General features: G+C 37.8%; 1 protein-coding gene across 3 annotated transcripts in view; it reads right to left on the bottom strand.

The window, feature by feature from the left end:
* Nucleotides 1-2,735: 2,735 nt before the first annotated feature.
* The window catches only part of LOC120421455 (rho guanine nucleotide exchange factor 11), a 156,593-nt gene continuing 135,842 nt past the window's right edge, over nucleotides 2,736-23,486 (bottom strand). Inside the window, exons 22-27 of one of the 3 annotated variants that reach the window (XM_039584666.2) lie at nucleotides 15,740-16,356; nucleotides 11,572-12,016; nucleotides 11,341-11,506; nucleotides 11,136-11,276; nucleotides 10,965-11,072; nucleotides 2,736-4,454 (exon numbers count right to left, since the gene is read on the bottom strand). In XM_039584666.2, the coding sequence (XP_039440600.1) occupies nucleotides 4,266-4,454; nucleotides 10,965-11,072; nucleotides 11,136-11,276; nucleotides 11,341-11,506; nucleotides 11,572-12,016; nucleotides 15,740-16,356 (1,666 nt within the window). In that variant the 3' untranslated portion in view covers nucleotides 2,736-4,265. The remainder of the gene's footprint in view (nucleotides 4,455-10,964; nucleotides 11,073-11,135; nucleotides 11,277-11,340; nucleotides 11,507-11,571; nucleotides 12,017-15,739; nucleotides 16,357-23,486) is intronic. The other 2 variants (XM_039584667.2, XM_039584668.2) reach the window with 2 other exon arrangements.

Raw genomic sequence — 23,486 nt, forward strand, 5'->3', positions numbered from 1 at the left:
GGGTAGGGCAGAATATGGGGCTTTTAAAAAAAGGTCACGTTTTGTTGTGTGTGTGTCTGTTCACACAGACGATACGCAAAGATCTTCAATTTTCACAAATATTTGTCGAAAAAACAGACGCGCACACAATACAAATGTATGTTTTAAGGCAATCGTGTTTGAGTGGCGAGGGGGGCGAGGAGGTGGAGGGGTTTGCCGGGTGGTGGTAACACATTTATTTGGGTTATATTTTTATTTTTCGAAATGAACAAATTAAAACACCATTTTAATTTGATTTTTACATTTATTGAGTACAAATCGCGGTTGCCATTTTGTTGAAAAAATTCTCGATATCTCGGCAACTAATGGTCGGATTTTCAATGTTAAAACATGAAACATTCGTGAAATTTTCCGATCATTACGGCAATAATATATTTTTTTTAAATCAAGACTAACATTTCAAAAGAGCTAAACATTTAATATTACGCCCTTTTGAAATATTAGTCTTGATTCAAAAATGAAAATATTGTTTTCGAAAAGATCGGAAAATGTCACGAATGTTTCATATTTTAACATTGAAAATCGGATCATTAGTTGCCGAGATATCTCGACATTAGAAAATTATTGATTGTTTGGGTGAAACTTAGAAAACATCAATATTCCTATTTTTAAACTTTTGCATGGCAATATCTCAGCAACTAAGGGTGGTATCAACAAAGTTCAAAAAAGCAAAACATAGAGATTTTTCTCAGCTTTTCATTTTGTTTTCAAAATTGGGCAAACATGGGCACTAATTTTAAAAATAAAAAATAACTGCAACTATTTTTTAAAAGTTACCTTAAAATTGCTTTAACTTCAAAACGGTGCACTTAATTGAAATTTCACTAGAGTACTTTTTGATTGCAAATTCAATTTTGCATCGAAAAATGAAGTTAAATTTTTTTGCGACAACAGTTTAATTTTTTTTAAATCAGTATTTTTGAAATGTTAGCATTTGATGTCCCCTAAAAACTATCAATAAGTAAAAAAATAATCAATATAGTGTTTATGCAAATCAAGTTTTAGTGACAAAAAGTGGAATTAAAAATCACCAAAACAAATTTAATAGTTTATCATTTTTTTTCCAGTGTAGTCCTTGTCCATACCTACAACTTTGCCGAAGACACCAAATCGATCAAAAAATTCCTTCAAAACATACAGATTTATGAATTTTCATGTATCATTTTTGTATGAACAGCTGCAAATTTGTATGGAAAATTATGTGGACAAACTAATGATGCAAAATGGCTTCTTTGGGCATACCGAAGGCACCAAATAAGTTTCAGCCGGATTACAAAATACAGCAAAAAAAATTGAATGGCCGAAATCTCAGAGAATTGCTCACGTGTATGCACAAAAATAATTGAAAATCAAAGTTTTTCAACTTATTTAAGCTAAACAAACTTTTCTGAGTGTTTTTTTAGCTTTAATTTAATATTTCTTTAAAAATTTCGTAAATTGTTTGAATTTCTGTTTTCTTTATAAATTGCAATAATGTTAGATTTAAAAATCTTGTAACAGTGATTATTGTTTTAATATGTAAATCTTTTTTTTTTTGTGAAATTGTTTGAAATTTTAAATGCAAAAAATACTAAAAACCTTGTTGACATAAAAGAATTATAAGCTTCTTTTTAATTAAATATTTATTTCAATTCCTGTCTTTTATTATCATCCAAAGCTTTGAAAATTTCATTTATGTTTTTTTATTTGCTGATTATAAAATTTTGAGGTTAAAATGGTTTCTTTAAAAAATGAAAAAAAAAGTATTTTTAGTTGAAAAAAATTGGATTTATTCATGTTTTTTATTCAAAATTTATGAAATCTATACTTTTTTTTTAATAAGGTCCTATGAACGAATGTAAACCCTAAGTGTATCCCGCTTACTCCGATATGACAATAAGGTGTGAAAGCGATACACTCAATGTTTACATTTGTTAATAGGACCTAAAAAACAGGTCGAGAAATGTCTGTTTTAAAAAATTTGGACATTGTGTTTTTTCTTCAGATTATTATTATTGTTTTATTTTATTTTTATACATTTTTTGTTTTAAAAACGTAATTTAATTTGTTTCATATTTTTCGTTTTTGAAGGTATTGAATTTACAATTTTTTTACAACAATTGTTTACAAAAAAAAAAAACAAATTACACAATCATAAATTAATAGCATAAAAAATCAATAATAAAAAAATAGTTTTGAAAGATTTGAAAAGCTTCGTTTTAGAGAAAAAAAACAAGAGTATGTGTCATTTACATTTTTAAACTTTGGTATATTATACAAATAAATAATCTAAACTATGAAAATAAGAGGGGCTGCAGGCCAAACAAACTTTGAAACCTATAGGTTTAAACTATTTCCTTAAAATTCAAATGAGATTTATGAAATCAATGAATAAAAATTATCTTACAAGTTTTGAGCAAATCCAACATAAAAAACTGAACAAAAATAATGAAACAATCAAAATAATTTGAAAAATTGTAAATATATCATTTTTGAAGCAGATTCACTTCAACTAAATTCTATTTTTCGATTGAAATTTTGCAACATTTTTCGATTTAAAATAGAAATAAAATAAAAACATTAAGCAATCTGGATTAAATTAAATATTCTATGTTTCAAAATGGAGTTTCACCACAGTTTGTTGTTGCAGAGTAAAAAATTAAAATAAATAAATGTTGCACTTAAGTTTCCGAAACTTTCCGTTCCGACAATCCCCTTGCCTCAGCCTCCACCACAGATTTTCTACACAACAACGACGATGACGACGACGACGACGACACGGCGAGGACAACTCAAAGACTATAAGACACTGTGTATTTCGGTATTCCGCGCTCGTTTTCCAAGTTCAAGTCAGTTCCACGTTTTTTTTTGTTTTTTTTTTCTCAGCTGGCTGGTTGATGTTTGATGTTATTGTCTCAACCTCGAAAGGGCTCACACACCCACACACACTCTTCCCCCGGATCGTCCCCCATTTTTGTGGGAGGGAATTTGATAACTTTGAGGAAGCATGTTTTGGTTTGGATGGTTCCACGCTAAGTACACAATGTTTTGCGGAAATGCTTGGAAGGGGTTTGGCTTTACGAAAATTGGATAAGTACAAAAAAAGACGGATTTTTGCTGGATTTAGGACGAACGATCCGAATTACGGGTGTGTGGTGACTTTCGGGTTAGGTTCTCTCTCGTGTGTGTGTGTGTATAAAACGTGCGTATCACAAAATGGTTAACTTTCCTTACCTTTCTTCTGATGAATGCCAATATTGCAGCCTAGACAAATACTTTTTTGTTGTTGTTCAAATATGTTTTTGGTATTTTATATCATTGCAGTTAGTTTACGTTGCATCAAACAGTTTTCTTTTCTATTGTTTTCCGTAGAATGAGTGCAATTTAGGCTTATTTACAACTTACTACCGTCCTATAAGATCTGTTTTCCACAATTGTTTTTTAAAATCTGATTTCATTAAGTGAATTTGCGTGAGTTTGTGTGTGTGTGTTTCTTTAAATTTGTTCTTGCTTACTTCTTCTAAGTGATATATATTAATATATATATTGGTTATGGTTTCTTAAACGCAATTTGGGAAGAAAATGTACAATAAATAATAGACCGTTCTATCTCGCGCAATTTTTGCTCTTTCTCTCTCTTTCTCAATCTCTCGCAAGAGTCATGATAAAATAATGATAAACAAAAAGGCTCCTAACTTATTAAATGATATAACTCTCATTCTTACACTTTCTTTCTCTCACTTTCTAAACTCTTTCATCAACCGTGTTTTCACCTATAAAAAAAAATCTTCCAACTTAAACAACATGTAACCGGTAAACTGTGTAATTTTAGTCATTTCGCCACACATTTGTATTTCCCAAGAGAAGCGTATACTTGCGAAGGGAAAAGCTGTTTTGTTGCAGTAAAATCATTTAGCTTTATTTTAATTTATTACGCCAAAGTGCGCAAAAATGCTATTGCAGAATGTTAAACAAAAAATAATTACAGAAAACAGAAAAAAATAACATCACTTAAAAAAAGAAACGGAAAATAATTTAATACACACTTTTCCCCTTCTACCTCCTCCTCGCGAAAAGCTTAGAGTTAGAAATTGCTTGATTGGTTGATTTTCTTCTCACAAATGGTGTACGCTCTAGCTCTCCTGCTCTATCCGTGGTTGGTGTTTCGAGGAACATTACATGCTCCTCCACGCGCTTATTCGCGTCGTCCGAAATTTGGGTTTGCTTTAAAGGCCGTTTTGCGACATTCACTCATTTACTACAGTGTTGTTGCTTGTGCTACTGCTGTTGGGGCAGATTGTGGTGTCTGCCGGGACAGCAACAGTTGTTGCAGGTGCTGCTGCAAGTTCAGCTGTTGGCGGTGGCTGTGGTTTGTTGGTTTGCTGCGGTTGTGGGGGCTGCGATCCGGGGTCAGTTACGGGCGCTTCCGTAGTTTCCTGTGGAATATAAAAAAAACATTAGTTATTTATTTGTTGAAATATCCCAGAAGGGTAATTTTTTAAATGGGCGAAATATTGAATGTTTGGCCTTTTTAAAATGTTAGTCTTGATTTAAAAATTTTCAAAGTATTTTTTCGAAAAGATCGGAAAATTTCACGAATGTTTCTTGTATTAACATTGATCATCGGACCATTAGTTGCTGAGATATCGTCATTAGAAAATGGTGGGTTATTTTGGTGAGATTAAGGAAACTTCAACTTTCGTGTTTCTTTTTTTAAAGCGGCTCTATCTCAGAAACCCGAGGTCCAATCTTCAATGTCTCTTAGACAATTTTATAGCAAATTTTCTGAACTTTTCAAAAAAAAATATTTTTAGAAATGGTCACTTATGGTCACTATTTTTAAAAATTGAAAAACTGCAAATATTTCGCTAAAATCAAACTTTCGGTGGCTATATCTTGAAAACGGAGCCCTTTATCAAAAAAATCTGTAAAGTACTTTCGATTGCAAATTCAATTTCGCATTAAAAAGTAATGTCAAACTTGTTTTTGCATGAAACTTCGATTTTTTCCAAAAATCACTATTTTTTCAAAAATTCATAGCTCGGCGGCAGATTTTTTGACCATGTTTCTCTATGGTTCAAAAGTTGCGGATTTTTGTCCCCTAAAACATATCAAAAAATCTCGAAAATCAAAAAATACGTATTTTGGGAAATTGAGTTTTAGTGGAAAAAAAGTTGATAAAAAAATCTGCAAATTTATTTTCCGTGTACCTGTTTTTTTCTCAAAAGTCCTCAACAATACCTACAACATTGCCCAAGCCACCAAATTGATCAGAAAATTCACTCAAAAGTTACAGCTGGTAGAATATTTACATACCATTTTTGTATGGACAGCAGCCAAAATTGTATGGAGACTTGTAAGGGTGAACCAATGACACAAAATAGCTTGTTTGGTCATAGGGAAGGCCCCCACAAAGTTTAAGTCAAATTAAAAAAATACAAAAAATAAAAATGGTCGAAATCGGCCGATTTCGTAGAGAGTTGCTCCGGTGGCAAATTTTGAGACGAGATTTGTCTGATCACGCCTTCCGTCGGACGGGAAGTAAATGTTGGCCCCGGACTAACCTAAAAAGGTTAGGTCGTTAGCTCAGTCCAGGTGCAGGAGTCGTCTCCCTGGGTCCTGTTCCGGTGGAATCGCTGGTAGGCAGTTGGACTCACAATACAAAGGTCGTCAGTTTGAATCCCGGGGTGGATGGAAACTAAGGTGTAAAAAGAGGTTTGCAATTACCTCAACAATCAAGCCTTCGGACACTTAGTTTCGAGTAGGAATCTCGTAATCGTGAACGCCAAGGCAATGCTGTAGAGCGAATAATTTGATTTGATTTTGAATGAAAGAATTAATTTTAAGCACAACTAAAAAAGGAGTACCAGAACTTTCGTCGTTCAATTAAAACAATAAAAAAAATAATAAAATAATTTTCAGACTTCCAGACTCTTTGATACAGATACCGTCAAACGGTATTTTGAAAGATGCTAAACGAAAAAATATCGTCGATAATATTATCGTCTCACGATAACAATAATGGTTATTGTTATCGTCGGGATGATAACGATAATCTATCGTAACAAACGAAGTTAAATTTTGTATGCTTTTCCACATTGTTAGAGTTTTTGTATGAAAACTAAAATTTTCATGCAGGCCAAGGATTGATACCTAAGAGCATGCAATGGCATTGACCTTGATGCGTGCTCTTCGGTTGACGTCCACGTAAGGAACATCCTGGAAGGAGCGCAACTAACTACATCCGTAGTTCTGTTAGATCATCCGAATTATCTTGATCAGAACAGTATAGCTCTGGTTCCTTGCAAGTGTCCTATTTTCTTACCTCCACGTTGGCTTGGTTTTCATGATGACCTAGCTGGTGGCCTGTGGAAACGGATCGTAAACCTTTGACCACCGCGGGTCAGAGTCGAGACGGCTAAAAGAAAGGGGCGCGACAATGTGGGAAAGGGAAGTAATTTGTGATTGTAGACGGTATTGTTTTGATTCGCAGTATGTTGAGTCAACTGCTGTGGATGTACCTGAGCATCGCAGAACGGGGTTTCTCTTCTCTTCATTCTCAGCTACCACCTATCTTCTATTTTTATTTTGCTCTACTCATTCTCAATTCCTAAAAATATACTTTTCCTTAATGTACTAGTAATATCAAGTCTATTTATCATTTGTCTAATCTTTTTTGATTTTATTGCGAATTTATTTATTTGAATAATTCTTTATCTGTCTTATAAATTATCATTACTATAATCTAAGCTTGTTTTGTATCTCTATTTATTAACTATTGTCTAATTTTACATCTAATACATCTAGCATCTCATTTTTTTTATTCTTTTAAATACGCTCATCATTCTCTTACTATTGATTCTTGATTTTTATAAAATAAATTCTCTTTTACTGTCTATTGTTTTCAATCTTCACTCTTTTTCAAACAAGTGAGGTTTGAGCCCTTACTCAATTTATGGAATGGTTAAAGGATTAACACAAATATTACTATTGTATTTTTGGTAAACTTTTATAACATGCTTAGGACCAAAAATTGTAACAAAACACCGCGACAAAAGAAAAAGCAACATATAAACACGACTCAACACTAGGAAAGATTTCAGGAGAAAACAATACACAGTAAAATAACAATTAGTTTTTGAATTCATAGCATAGCATAGCATTGGTGTCTACCCGTAGCTGCTACTTCGTTATTGACCAGGACCCCCAAACATTGCTCCGTGGACCACAGATGAAAAGTAGGAACCAATCATCACCCCTTCGCAATTTTCAAAGGTCCCTATCGTGCTGATCAATACCGACGCCGGCCACGACCAGTGGTAAGACACGGGGAAGTGGATAGGAATGTTAGCCGATACTTGAGTGATGGGACCGCCAAATCGACTGCGTCTCCGACAAAGTATCACATGAGTTTTGAGGGGTTAGTAAGATGGGTATGAGGTCAGGATTCACTGTGGTAGGTGATGCGACCATGAGCAATTTGTTTATCGGTTGAAATTTTAAAAATCTTAGGCAGCCGGCTGCGGAAAGATACCTATCTAGGGATTTAAATATAGTATTAATTCGACCGCGATTCTCCAGAAATTCTCCGTCGGCGTGCCTTCCGATCAACGGTGATGTAGGAAGGGCTTCATTTATTAAAATTATTTTATATCATAAGCCTTAAAACATATCCGTCGACGTGCCTTCCGATCCTCGATGATATGGAAAGGACTTAATCCAGCAATACGACTTGCTTGTCTCAAAAAACAAAAATCGGATCGTTTCTATCGAAAACTATATAAAGAGAACAAAAATAAAATTCATCGGCCAACGAACGCGCGAACAAAAAATAAATGAAAAAAGAAGAAGAAGAAATCCAATCACCCCATGTACACAAATAGCGACACAAAAGAGACGGAAAATAACACAAAAAAAACAGGACTGCGCGTCCACACAGGCACCGCACTACTGATGCCATTATTTAATTATAATGACCAATCACCCCATGCACTCGAACAGCGACACAAAAGAGACGGAAAATAGCACGAAAAAACAGGACTGAGCGTCCACACAGGCACCGCACTACTCAATAACAATTAGTTTTTGAATTCAAACTAAAAATAAAACAGTTTTTGCTTTAATGAAAGTTGATAGGCACACTTTAAATGGTTAGGCGCTTATACTTACATCAAACCCTACGTAATGTACCACCTCCGGCCGAGTTAAAATGCGTAACCGGAAAAGAAGGTGTGCGTGCCTGGCACGAACACTCAAAGCTTGTTCTAGCGTGCTGCTCGTACTGACTCAGAGCAAGGGTGAGATGTAGGTGTAAGGGCAGTGCGTGTTCGTCGGGAACCTGGTGCATAAGATCGGTCAAGGCCCGTTCTTACACTGAAAATTGCGAATTGCGAAAACTAAAATTTTCATAAATTACCGTATTTTTCGAAAGTACTAACATTTTCAAAATTTGTAATGTGGGTATCAAACGAAGCGAAATTTTGGATCCTTTTTCACTTTATTAGTTTTTTTGTTGTTAAAAACTCAAATTTTCAAAATTTACATTATGGTTATCAAACGAAGCAAAATTTGGTTTGCTTTTTCATTTGAAATTTTTTTTTGGAAAATGCTAAAATGTTCACAAATTATCGTACTTTTTCGAAAATACTAAAATTTTCAAAATTTGCAATATGGGTATCAAACAAAGCGTAACTTTGCATGCTTCATACATACATTCAAATTGTTTATGCTTCATACACAATTTTGCGTCGTTTGATACCCATACTGCAAATTTAAAAAAAAAATGAGTATCTTTGATAAATAAGATGTTTTGTGAATATTCTAGTATTTAACAAAATAAAAACTGTAGTAAAGCGAAAATGATTGATACCCACATAGAAATTTCGAAAATTTGAATATTTTCGAAAAATACGGTATTTGTGATTTTTTTTTATATTTTACAGAAAAAAAGCTATGATAAAGTGAAAAAGCTAACAAAATTTTGCTTCGTTTGATACCCATATTGCAAATTTGAGTATTTTCAAAAAACACAGTAATTTATGAAAATTTTAACATTTTCAAAAATATAAACCTTTTTAATGTGAAAAACTGCGTTGTTCTACGTATGCCGTTCTACGCATAATTGTCCCATGTCATTTTTGGACGATTCTGACTTTTTATCATTTTCAAGTTTAGTTTGACGTTTACTTTCAGAAAATCACATAAAATCTTTTTTTTTTTTTGTTTATTTAACTAACTGGCCTTTGTAAACATAATTCAGCCAAGTGTTGTCTAATTCTAGAACAATTCAAAATAATAATAATAATAACAAATTTAAGTTGACTGGCGTAGTCCTCCGTCAAACGGCTGGCTTGCACAGTCGTCTCTTCGGCGTGTTTGGTGGTAGAATTGGTTGATCTCGTTGTCCATGGTCATTGCATTGTTCGATTTCGAAATTTTGTTTGTCGTTCTCCTCCACGCAGCTTCTTTTTTCTGCTGAAGCTTCTTTCTCAGATAACTGCCTTTTTGCCTTTCCTTTCTTCCCAACAGTAGTAAATCCGTCCTTACCATTGTCCTCAGTGTGTGGAGCAATGACTTGAGATTCAACTACTGTCGGTTCGATTGGCGGCAAAACAATCGGGACGGCTGGATTGGTTGGGGCGATTAATTGTTGTGGCTTGTTCACATGTGATGTTTTTGCTGCTTCGGAGCAGCTCTTTGACACGTGTCGTTTTTTTCCACAGCGTCGGCAGCTGGCAATTTGACCCGTGTATGTGGCAAGGGTACAGAGGTCGCACACGGAAATGTACGAGGGAATTGGTTTAGAAAGTTTCATTTTCAACACCCGCACCCCGTTTGGGACACCGGCGAAGAAATTTCTCCAAACTTCGTCCCTTATGGTGAGTACATAAAATCTTGTAATTTGTTCGGAAAATCATTGAAAACAACACCAAGTCTGTTTGTCCCATCGTTACACTTCTACGCATAATTGGCCCACCAAGTATTTTCTATCACAAAATCATTAGTTTTACTGGGCATCTTGTAACTTGTTGGCATTTAGAATAGCAAGATGATTACAAATAAGGGTGATAAAATGCTAACAGGGGTGATTAGGGACATATACGGCGAATTGGAACCCACGGGACAATTATGCGTAGAAACACAGAAATCGATCGAAATTTTTCATTCGCTTTTATCTCAGTTGCCTTTTTTTTGAACATGGGACAATTATGCATAGAAAAGCAATCCAAATTTTGCTTCGTTTGATACCCATATTTCAAATTATGAAAATTTGAGTACTTTCGAAAAAATACGGTATTTTGTGAATAATTTTAGGTACATATTTTACTTTGAAACTCAATAGATTTTCAAAAAATATATTCTTAGGCAAGCATTGGAAATTTAACACACTATGGTTGAATTAAGTCGATTTTAGATTTTTTTTTAAATAAGTTGTCGTCCATTATCGGCGATAAAATATCGCCGATAGAACTATCGAAATAGCGATAACGATAAAGCCTCGAGCCTCGAGAATGTTATCGTTAACAACCTTGTATTTTATGTTTTTATACAAACCTTTAAAATGTTAGTCTTGATATTTTGGACCCCACAGTATGTTTTCTTGAAAGCCAAATTTATGACCTTTCATTTGCGTCCAAGGGAGCTGAAATCGGTTGGAACGGCGGGAAATTATGATTTTTTGAACAATGTGGTTTTTGCCCAAAAATCGACGAAAATGGCAATTTTTCGTACACCCGTAACACAGCGTAGGTCACGCTAACGGCAAAAAAAAAATACTAATCTAATTATTTCGACCAGAGAACCCCTAATCCAAATTTGAGCCCGATCCGAGCACTTTTGTTTTGGTCTGTTCTCTTTGCATGTAATTTTCAAATCTCTTAAACCGCATTTTTTTTTTAATTTTTATATATTTTTCGCTTAAACTTAAAGTTGACTGTCTAACTTACCTGCGATTCTAAAACTCTCTCCTGATGCATTGCATTCAGTAGTTCCCGTAAATGCTGATTCTCCCTTCTCAGCGTCTCTCGCTCTAAATCTCGTTCGCTTATTTTTGGCTGCAATTTAAAGAAAAAGTTAATATTTTGTCGTACAACTTTACTTGCTGTATCAAATCGTACCAATAGCTGTGAAATCTGCGCGTTCAGGCCAGTCACGTAGCTCGCTATCAGATGGCACGGTATGGTCGGGGCCAGGGCGGATGCGTGCAGCAGTCGGTTCCGACCGCACAGATCTACGCCCAGCTTCGGCTGCAGGTGATTCTGCGAAAGAGATGATAAAATTGCTGAAGATTTGGCTCAAACAGATTGAGGACGTTAGTCATACCTGTGTACTGTCGTAATTATCGTTGACGACCTCGATGTGCGAGTCCGCGGACCTGTTGTGTCCATCGCTGTCGTCTAGGTTGTTGGTGCTTTCGGCCGCTTCCGCTGCCAGTTTCTTCAGTTTTTCAGCTTCAGCCAGCTGAGATTCGAGCAAAACTGCCGCAGCTCTGCAAGATTAGAACATTATTAGTTAAACAAATCGGAAAAGAAATGCTTGATCAACCAATCTTACCTGACTTCGTCAATCTCGCAGTAACCGTCCTCGTCTTCGGTAATCTCGACCTGGTCATTTTCCAGTACGGACGCAATCGGCGGAACTCCCGTTGTCGTCACCTCACTCGCCGCCACGATTCCGTTAAGTTCCGCGGCGGGGACAGCCGCCGTCTTGCCTCCGGCCTTCCGGTGGCACTCGTCGCAAACCCCCGCCCCGGACACCGCCGCCACCTCCTGGCCCTGTCCAACGCGCATGTGCTCGTTCAGCACGTCCGTCAGCGACTGAATGTGGGCAAACGCGGCCAAGATGATGTCCGTCGGTTCCTTTTGGGGCGCTTCCGGTTGGCCGGCGATGTCGGCAATCGCCAGGAAGTGCTCGTCCGGCACCCGGAACATATCACAGACGACGCGCTGCTTCTCGACCAGCGTCTTGCGGATGGCCTGGTCCAGGCGGCGGAGTTTTTCTGGAGAAGAGAGAGAGAGAAGAAAGGCATGCTCTCGTTAGGGATTTCGTGTCCAGCTTTCTGACATGGTCAGTACCCAAGCGAAAATAAACAGGCTGTCGAAACTGTTCGGCGTAAAAACAAGATCGTGCGACCTGTTTATATCTGCTTACAGCGCAGCGGTCAGATCCGAGTCAGTCAGATCAGTGGTTAGTTTATTGATTCAAGAAATGGACCATTAGGGCGTTCGGGGAGGCGTTCCACAACCCAAGTTCATATTATATTCTGCGGGGTTTTTGCGAGTATACCGCGGAAACTGGCGTAGGCGCGGGCTTTCTTCCACGAAACACTCTCATCAAAACGCGTGGCCGGATTGAGTAAATTTTAGAGAAATGGAAAAGGGCAACATTGTAGCCTCTTGGAAGAGATTGGACGTGAACTAATATTTATTTTCGGTTACTTTGGATCTTAATTTTGTTTCAGCGGATAAATTAAACAAAATATTAGTGCACTTACAATATATTTGCTGCAAAATCTATATTTTTACAAAAGGGAACAGCATGTAATTCTATCAAGTATCTAATTTTGGTAGAAGACATTTTGACGTTCAATTATAGCTGCAGCCTTTAAATTAACTTTTTTATACGGAAATCCTTGTTATTCCGTTTTTGAAATTTTTCGGTATGATGTAAGGCAAGAAACAAATACATTAGAATTTCTGGCTGTCGATCTTCTCGATATCAATATTGCTCCAGCTGTCAATATTTTTTTCAGTCCCTTCAAATATATTACTTTGATTATTCATTCTATAATTCGATAACTCCTGCTCTCGACGGTCCCTTCAATATCGACAACGAAAGAGTCCACTGCAACAAAAAAATAAAAAATAAAATAAAGAAAAATCACAAATATCAAAATGAGATAATTCTTTATTATTAAAAATATCATGAAAAATTCTAAAAATGTCAAAACTTGATTAATATGAAAAGATTTTGAAAAAAATTACATAAGCGGCTGTATCCGATCAAAATAAGAACATGTTTTTGAAAGGGTGTTTCTCATTCATGAAATATTTTGAAATTGCAAAAATCTGACTATTTTTTCGAATAATGTCACCTTAAAGTGCCTTAATCTTGAAAACAGGGCACTTTATCAAAAATATGTGAAATTATTTTCAAATGCAAATTTTATTTTGCATTTATAAATCAGTTTGTTATAAATTCTGTTTAACAATATTTCAGTTTTTTTCCAAAAATCTCTATTTCTCGTTACTTTTTCAAAAGGTCGCATTTGTTGTTTTGAAAAAGTAATCTAGATTTGAAAAAAAAATCTCTGATTTTGAACAAAAGATGTCATTTTTAGTCCCCAAAAAAAATAAAAATAAACTAGAAAAAAAACAAAATGTAGCAGGTAACAATTTATAAAAATCTTGCGCACTACATTGTCATTGTATTAACAGTTTGTCCAATGGAAATTTTTCTCATAATTTGTTCATTTTTCGGTAGAGCAGATCCAGCTCAAAACGCTATTTTCAAAGGAATATTTTTACTTGACCTTTTTCTTTATTTAAATCTGTTTTGGACATGTTTTCCTAGGCTCGTATAAGCCATTTATGTGTATATGAAGCCAATTGCACTCAAAAATAACATTTGAGAATGGCATAAATGAAAAAATCTACTACAGTCGACTCTCTGGTTGTCAATATCCAAGGGACCGTCGAGGAAGAGAATCATCAGTTTACAGAACGATGCAAAAGGAAGACTCGATTGATTTTTTTTTTCTTGATACCCAGCTATGGGAGAGAATCATGGCAACGTCCAGCAAACAAAAACAAACTTATGTCAAACACGCTTCAAAGCTTCATTTCGCGAAGAAAAATGTCTATGCAAGCCATGAGAAAGTGAAATTATTGACAACCGGAAGAGATTTTTAAAGCAAACAGAATCCAAGGGACCGTCGAGGAAGAGATCCTTCAAGCAAGAGAAAATATCGAGGAATGAAGAGAATTGGAGTATGCAGATTGAAGGGACTGAAGAATTCATCGATAGATGTGTGTGTGTGTGTGTGTGTGTGTGTGTGTGTGTGTGGTCCAATCCAATACCCGCTGGCCGGCAGCGAAATTATGGGAAAGTATAATTTGTATCAGACTTGGGTTATGCTGATACAGCTTATCTCAGTCCCGGGTATTAGGTGGTGACAGCCCTCGCGCTGCTTCCAATGACCCATTTCAGAATGGCAGAGATCCTAGCGGCCCAATTCCGAGGTCATTGGGCATTGTCTGGCCCCGCCTAAACATAGAACAAGAACCAGAGGGATCCTCGAACTATCTTTAAACTTCCAATCCCATCAGGCAAAACAGGGATCAGCGCGTATATAATGATAAATAAGTGGCATTTGGGTAAAAACACTTTTTCTTCCTTTTCTCCCGCGCGAAACAACGACGCAGGCCAAACACGATCGAAGCAGGCCTTGCCTTGCAAAGAGCAACGGTGAGACTCCTGAAGAATTCATCGATAGATGGAGCAATATTGATATCGAGAAGATCGACAGCCAGAGAGTCGACTGTAATTTAAATATTGCTGTGTTCCAAAACCGTTTCATCAAAGTAGCCAGAGGGAAACTTGTCGGAAATTTGAAGGGCTTTTTGAAAAATATGCACTGAAAGAAAAATACGCACTATTTCTACGATGTATTTTGTTTTAAATGATTAAAAGTAAAATTCTAGGGTAAGCCTCGCTTTTTAATTTTTTGTGTGGTTTTGCTATCGAGTCGCACCCGCCATTTCGACGTTCCGAGAAAAACGCGTTTTAATGTTTGACCTTGAATAAACAAAAACGAGAGCACGCAATGTTAACAATAAAAAACACGTTTTGTTTGGTTGACCATTCTGTGCATTGTACCGAAGTTGGGTTGTATTAATAATTAGAAATTAGAGGTTTTTTTTAATGTATTTTTTTCTGCCTAAAATCACAAAAATACGTTATTTTTTCTAAAAAAAAGGCAAATCTGCACCAATTTCGCTGAAATTTTCACCTGGAGTTTAATTTTAACCCTGAAGACACATACTTTGATGAAATTTGAATTCCCGATTTTTTTGTATCGATTTTCATATGTACCTTTTGGCCAATGGGTTCCCCTGCATGGATTGCCTCAAATCACCCTAATGAGGATCTACTCGATGTAACATTAATGGAGTTTTTTTTTGGAAAAGGTCCAATAAACCAAATTTCCAGTTTTTGCTTTTTGGGTGTTTTTGAAACCGCCTTGAGTCAGGGGTATTAAAAAACACAAAAAAAAAACTCCAGATTTGATGTTTCAATCACAGGGTAAACACACTTAAATACTTTTTGCTAAAGTGTTTTATTACAATTTTTTCCAATCACATATACAACTCCAATACCTTAAATTTATGCGAAATTGCCCGAGGATTCTGTATATGTCGAAATTGAGATCAAAAATTATTTAAGAATTATTTTTGGCGATTGACCCGCTGGTTTGTGGAGGGCTTATGGAGTTCCACTTTAAGTATTTTTTTTACAGTATTCAGTATATTTTTAGGAAATCCAAACGGAAGTGACTCAAAAGTCATCGTGTCATCTTCCCCCAACACTCTCTGGGTGGTCTTTCACAAAACAAACTCGTCTCATTGACTCATTCGATTTCAGCCAGTTGATTCAACATCACCCCCCTCCCCACCCACGTCTCCCCCGTCAAGCTCAAGTATGCAATTCGCGCAATGTTTACCTGTCGGTGTCAATATCGGCTCAGCGGTCAGCGCGCTGCTCACGCTCACGTGGATTTCGCTTGGCGCAACCAGCGAGCACTGCTGCGTCAGGGCACAACCCTGACCTCGGCCCCGATAGTGATGACCCGCAGACCGGTCATCATCGCCGTCCGCCACCGGCGGCTTCTGCAGGTCGTCGTCGCCGCCGTCCTGTGACGATCCGCCAAACTGACTTCTCCGCTTGACCTTTTCCTTCTCCTCGTTCTCCACGTTGTCATCGCTTTCGTTCGCGGCCGCCCGGTTCTTGTTCGGCAGGGAGTCTTCGTTGTTGTTGTTGCTGCCGGCACTTCCGGTCGAGGCGTTCGACGTGCTGTGGCCAATGCTCGGACCGCTGCCAGGGCCTCCCGTGCTGATGGCCCGGCACTGTTGGCTGCTGTCCTTGCGCTCGAGTCGCGGATCGAGCGGTGTCGCCGAGATCTGTTCGATCTTCTGGGACTCGGTCACCGTCTCGAAGGTGTCCTTCGGCGGATGGCCAGCGGAACCGGCGCCCGCTCCCGTCGCGTCCTCCGCGTACTCTTGGCTGCCTTTGGTGCGCGCTTTGTACGCGTCGGCCGCGTCCGAGATGTGCTTGAACCACCTGTTGATGAGAAGATGAGGGGTAGGGTTAGTAAACAATTTCTTTAATACAGGACTGGAGCGATTATTGTGGCTATGGGCTAATCAATCGTGATGGTCATATTCTACAGAAATTTACAGAATAATAATTTATGATTATATTTTTCACAAGTAAAAGTAAAGTAAGTAAATCTTTCCCAGTTCCTGAGGGGAACACCCTTGAAGAGTATCGGGGCCGGCATTTACAAAGCGGATTCAGTGGCAGTTTCATTCTCAACTTAATGTTAACATGTTAAGGTTAATGTTAACATTCCATAGGTCGCCTCCCTAAGGTGTCGTGATAAGGTCCAGTTTGTGACGATACACTACCTTCCCTTTACTAAGCAATCGATTCCAGAAGGGAAAAGATCACCAGTTGTGTTGGTCCGAGCCGGGATTTGAACCCCGATCTACCGCTTACGAGGCGGAAGCGTTACCACTGGGCTACGTGGCTCGGTCAATTTTTCACAAGCATTTTTTAATATTTTTTTTTCGCCAAACGGTTTTTTACTTTATCCTTTGACGCATCTACCTGGACACCAGCGACGGCCTCCGAACCGGTTCCCCTCCCAGACTCCCACGCCGTTTGTTGTGTTTCGCCGTACCGGAAGCCGTCCCTCCCAAGCCTCCACTGTCTTCGTGCTCCAACCTTAAATCCGTCAAACAGTGGACCACTTCCGCGGCGATACTTTTGCGCCGCAACCGGCCCGTCACCACCGGCACGGTCAAATTCATTGTTCTGACCGAGCGCAACACACTTGGCTTGGGTTTTCACTTTTTAACCAATTTTCCTCATCATAATCAGCACGTGGCGACTGTTTTCTTCTGCTCTGAACAAGAGCGTGAACGAAATCTTCAACAGCGTTTTCTTTTCTTCTCTCTAAGTGATGCACTAGTTCAAATCAGTTCAGAGATGCACGCAATTTTGTTAGGACAATTTACTGGTTTCTTGGAGCGGAATAATATATGCGACGATGTGCGAATGCACTTTTTGTGGAACACCTCGTGTGCATGGGAGCTTTTGCAGGTGGGTTAATTGATTAGCTTTCTGCTTTGATTTTTAACAGTTTATAAAAAAACATCTCATAGTTACAAAATAGAAAACAAATATGTCAAATTCCAACATGTATTTTCCATAAATTTTAATCAACTTTGTATTCGATATATGTTTTGTTAAAGAAGTCGCCATTTCCTTTTTTACTTCAAAAAAATATTGCTATATTAAAAAGAATTCATACATAACTAACAGTACAGAATTGAGGCTTTGTAGTTAGGATTCTAGATTCGAGAGCATGATTCTTGAATGAATTACATAATTATAACATGCTAAACTCAAGTCCAACAAAGGTTTGCTAAGAAATTTTGAATCATTCTATAAATACTTTGTAAAATAATAATTTAACACCTTTAACCCATAAAAACCCAAAATATGGTCAGAAATCGATATTTTGACCCTAAGGGCGAATTTTGCGGGTAGATTCAAATTAAACAGTCCAAATTAAATGGCGTTAGGTCCAATAAACTTTTATTGAAAATTAGACATTTTAAAATGAAAATATCTCGAGGTTAAAGAAAGAGGCCCCTGATAATTGCAAAATCAATTTTCCAAGTATGAAAATTTTGATTTTTCTGAGCTCTACGAGTTTACTAAAACTAAACCCTGAATTTTTAGTTTAAAAGTGATGTTTGAGGTTGTGGTTTGGTTGAACGTTTTTGCAGAATGCATTAATATGAATACATAGAAACGAGTTGTTCTTTTTAATTCCGCTATATATTTTAATATCTCGACAGATACGTATTTCATCTACTACTTGCAGACTTCATCAGTGTTCTCAGAGTCGAGAACAGAACACTGATGAAGTCTGCAAGTCGACGTCGTCTTGCTATCTTGTCGCACCCGCCATTTTGACGTTCCGAGAAAAACGCGTTTTAATGTTTGACCTTGAATATTCAAAAACGAGAGCACGCAATGTAAACAATAACAAACACGTTTTGTTTGGCTCACCATTCTGTGCATTGTCCCAAAGTTTGGTTGAAGTTGGTTGCTGGAGTCCCGAGTTATAATTACAAATGTTTACGGTAGTCTAGCTTGTACGTGCGACAAACGCATCCTGATTTTCCTGGCCTGAAATCCCTTTGGCCTTTTGTCGCACTTACATCAATTTTCATGGAGTGACAAGATTGAAACTACTTTCATATGTAAAGTGACAAAAATGCACGGAGTTTTTTCGGTTTTTGTTGAATATCTCAGGATTGAAATCGAATTTTGGGGATCTGTGAAGGTCAAAAGGTGAGGCATTGTGAGCTGCACAAAATGACGTTCTTAACTCAATTTGGCCCAAAATGCACGTACGACAAGTTAGCACGATGGCGACGAAGTAGTAGACGACATAAGTATCTGTCAGGATAATAAAATATATATAATTATATATAATTAATTATAATGATTGATTGAAAAAAAATCGATGACGTCGAGCTTTTGAGGTATTCGAAGTCAACAAATCTTAAGAAGATGTTTGAAATCAAGATTGGCCCAGTTCGTCGCTATATTTCAATAAGTGCAATAAGTGCTCTCAAGCAAAACCGGTAATTATGAAATGTTAGCGTCGAATTATCAATAACTATGGCACCTGCCAAATTATATTGAATAATCATGCTCCGATATTATCAGTGCGCTTCAAGGTTGCATAATCTCGGAACTTCCATTTAGATGATCTTCTGATTCACCAAATTCCGCCCACTTATGACGCAATTTATCATCTTGTGGAAAACAAAAAAGACATTTGTGGCTGCTCGTTCATTTGGTCTACGAACAAAAAAAGCGCAAGGCACTAAATTTTTAAGCAAAAACTTTAACATCAACAGATCCAAAATGTTTCAAATCAAGTCACTTCAGCAGCAAAAAATATGTCACGCTTGAGCTTGAATCAGGGGGATGCTAAAGGCCGCCATCTTGGGTGATTGAGATTAATAACGCGCGCAAACGACGCACAGTGAAAACAAAAATATTTTTTATAAATAATTTCATTTATGTTATAAGAATTACTGTAGTAATAGTCAAATTACACATTAGATAAGTTATACGTTTCATGTGATAAAAATACAACTTTAAATGAGGTCATCGGCCCGATGTGTGCTTAATCATCCCAATTTTAGTTCTTTATTTTGCAAATATATTGATAAAAATCACCTCAAAAACATACACTAACTTTTAAACTACGTTGCGGTAAATTTTACATAAAACAATAATTACTTTATTTCCATTTTATGCCTGCAGTTTTTGTATTTTTTTTACAGTGTGCAGTTGCTTTGTTTTGGTTCCGTAACGAACAGCTGTTCTTTTGTGCTGGCGCCGTAATTGACAGCTCCCTTTTGTTCTGGTGCCGAAGTTGACAGCTGGTGTTGGCTGCGGGCGAGCTGCCTGTAGTAAGATATAGATGTCGCCCCCTGGCTTGAATGTATCCTTCTACTTTGTTTATGTTTAGCGCATGAAGGTGCTGTGGCCTATCCCTCGCCTAGACCAGACCAAAATCCATGATAAAGCTTTCAGACCAAATCTGTCAGACCAAGACTGTCAGACCAAAGAGCAAAAAGTAAACAATCTTGGTCTTCGACGTAGGTGCACACAAATCAAGAAAAAAAACGAAAAGAAATCTGGAGTTTTTTTTGAAAAGGTCCAATAAACCAAATTTCCAGTTTTTGCTTTTTGGGTGTTTTTAGAACCGCCTTGAGTCAGGGGTATTGAAAAACACCCAAAAAGCAAAAACTGAAAATTTGGTTTATTGGTCCTTTAAAAAAAACTCCAGAATTTTATTTTTCCATTCCAATAACTGGTTTTGTGCTGCAAAATTTAATGTACGCCAGAAAATGATTAAACAGTGCGGCGTCCTGTAGACCGACAGGTAAATAAGCAGTCCACTTCAATTTTTGATCTGTTTCGGTTTACACCTGAACAATCTTGAAATTATTTATGCGGATTTGTTATTCCTCTCGTTCCATCATTCCCTTGGTTTAGAGCTGTAGTGCAGTTGTAGTAGTGAGAAACAGTGGGGAGCATTCGAAAATCACATTACGCATTCTGTCTTTTCAGCACCCAGGTTAGAACTACTTTGTAAATTCCGAGCCAACAGCCTAGCCTAGCCTATCTACAATCACTTAGCTTAGAATAGTTAAGTAAAGTAAAACTTAGAAAATGTACACAACTTACGGCCGTCATCCACAATCAACTTAGAAAATTTGCTGGGCTGATATACGTTGCTATGCAGTTGTTTGTTTACCTTTGATATGGAAACGTCAACTTACCGTAGATTTTGAAATTTTCCAAACCATACGTCAAGTTTCTAATTTTATTCCTTTTCATTGTAGAAGATCAGATTCATTTCCATTGATTCAAACTCCTAAGCTAAGTGAAATTTTCTAAGTTAAGTGATTGTAGATAGGCCATAACTTTTTCACCAAACTCGATGTGTGAAACAATGGCTGGCCTTCCCAGCAACCTTTTTTTTCTTAACTTATTTTTATTAGGTCCTTTTAGATGCTGTAATCCGGTTGGGACCGGGGGTTACTTGGTCCAAGCGGGTCTTGCAGGTCTTGAACCTGCCGATGTACTCGGAGAAAATCCCCCACAGCTCAGCCGAGCTGTAGAGTGCCTCCCCGGCTTCCTTCTCCGTGGCTCCACCGTCTCGGGGCCACCTTGGCTGCTTCCTGCGGGTCGAAGGCGATCCTTCAATTTTCCGTCCGGAACTGCGCCCGGCAGCGGAGGGAACTCCGCCGGCGTGAACGCCGGAACTGCTGGTCTCTGCTTCTCCACCTTCCTTGCCGGCGGTTTTGGTTTCGACGCCTGCTGTCGCCGCTGGATGAAATCCGCACGCTTGAGGCAGCTGCGGCCCGTAGCTTCGTGGGCACCAGAGCAGTTGGCACACCGCTTTGGCTGGGCTTCCTGGACTTTGCACTCGTCCGTCTTGTGGGGACCCGCACAGTTGTTGCACCTGCCTTTCAGGTGACAGTTCCTGGTTTCATGACCCAGCTGCAAGCAGTTCCTGCACTGGGTCACGTTCGGCCGCTTGTTCCGGTAGGCCTCCCACCGGATGTGAAATCTTCTCAAGCGCTTGATTTCACTCAGCTGCTTGAGGCTGGTGTACCCCTTGGGGAACGTAACAATGTACGGGGTTTCCTCTGACGAGGCGAACTCTCCCTTTCTATTGATGGCGTGCACCTCCACAGCATCCAGGTTTTGCGATTCCTTGAGGTTCTTCTTGACGAATTCAGGTGAAGCCGACGGAAGTCCTCGGACGACGACGCGGAGTTGCCGCTCGCTTCGTTTCTCGTGGGTGTAGAACTGCACTTTGTTCGCAATCAAGTGGGCCCGCGTGGTCTCAAAACGCTCCTCAGGGGAACACAGCAATTTGATCCCAAGCTCGTATTCACAGTAAAAAATATCTGTGTAAAATCGCATGCAAAAGCATGTAATATTGTATGAGAAAACGTGTACACAAAAAGCATGTACCGAAGAAAAAAAGATCAGGTCTGCTCACCCCAAAAATAACACCAATCCGGCGAGAGTCATATCCCTTTTTTTGTATGGAGCGTGGACAACTTTAGGAAATCTCGCTCCCCCCCCCCCCCCCCCCTCCCCATTCAAAAACACTTTATGAAAGCTGTAATTAATTATCAATGTGCTGATAGGCTGAAAATAGAAATAGGCTGAGAAAGGGTATAGTTCCCCTATCAAATAAATCCAGAGCTTTAAAAAAAATTATTGACAATTTTAAGTTTATCTCATCTCTTTTTTTAAATCGCCCCAAAAAATCCGAGATTTTTTAAGGCATCATAAAATTCAATGCATTCAACTGTAAACTATTTAAAATACATGCGTTGATAACATTAAGCCTGTTTGAATTCGGTTATAAATATTTTGATTTTGAAGTGAAAATTCAAATCGAATAATCACAAAAGATTTTTTCTTTGAAATATAGGTTTATTGAAACTTTATTATTGTTAAGTTCCTTTATCCTTTATTGAATTGAATTTTGTATGTAAAAGAAGATTGTTTCGAAACAGATTTGAAAGTTATAATTTTCGCAGGTTTCAAAAATATATAAATATCTACATTCTTCCATTTCAAAGCATTTAACATGTCTTCTAGATATTTTTGTTGACATTTTTGTGATCAACTCATTTGTTCAATGAAGGAGTTGTAAAGAGTTGAATTAAATTTTTGTCCATAAAAAGATATTTCCCACGTGAAATGACCACAAATCCATCAGGACAACGAACCACAGAGTTCAGTTGCGTGAACACCAGCTTACAAGCCAGTAACAACCCGTTACTAAACGGTGGCGTTCTGCAGCAGTGACAAATGGGGATCCATTATTCATGGGTTGTTAATTTCGGCTGTACGGTCCTTTGGTTCCGTGCCGAGAGAGAAGCTTGGGAAACCGTTTTTACAAGTGATTACGCACCGCTATTTTTAACGCCTCGTTTTTGGGGGCAGGAGGAGAAGGAGTAACAATCCCGCTGCTGTAACTGTTTTTTCCGGCTGATTGATTCTTTATGAAGGAGGAAAGCTCCCACTGACAGCTTGGTAAATATTGGGGGGAGGTTCACAGATTTAATCGATTTTCGGTTGAAACGGGTCAAAATTAGGTTAGATGATTTTATTTGAAAAACAAAACATTTAGGATATGAAGACATTTCTTGGCATGTTTCAACTAATCAAACACGATAGCTCAATGAACTGAGGCACCTAACCGCAGAGTCGATTGGTTGCACTTTGTAGTTTGTTGTCAACATTGCGGTTGATTTCACTTTTCAAATCCGCTTACTAAACTATTCAGACATTTTCATTGATAGAAGAGCTTTGATGTGGCGTTCTCCTAGTTAGGCATTTCATTGGAGTGTTTGTATATGTTTTTTTTTTGTAAATAATTATAAATACTCTTAATTTCAAACTAACATTCTCCACGATTTCAATTTAACGAACTGTACTTATTTTGATTACCACAGCCAGATGTTGTTTGAATAAACATGTAATGAGGCGGAAAACTTTGCATATCAAGTGGGGTTGTAAAACCCAGATGATCTGCAATGTGCTGAAGCAATTACAAGCAGCAG

The sequence above is a fragment of the Culex pipiens genome, chromosome 2 (assembly GCF_016801865.2).
Source record: "Culex pipiens pallens isolate TS chromosome 2, TS_CPP_V2, whole genome shotgun sequence".
In the NCBI taxonomy this organism is placed as follows: Eukaryota; Metazoa; Arthropoda; class Insecta; order Diptera; family Culicidae; genus Culex; species Culex pipiens.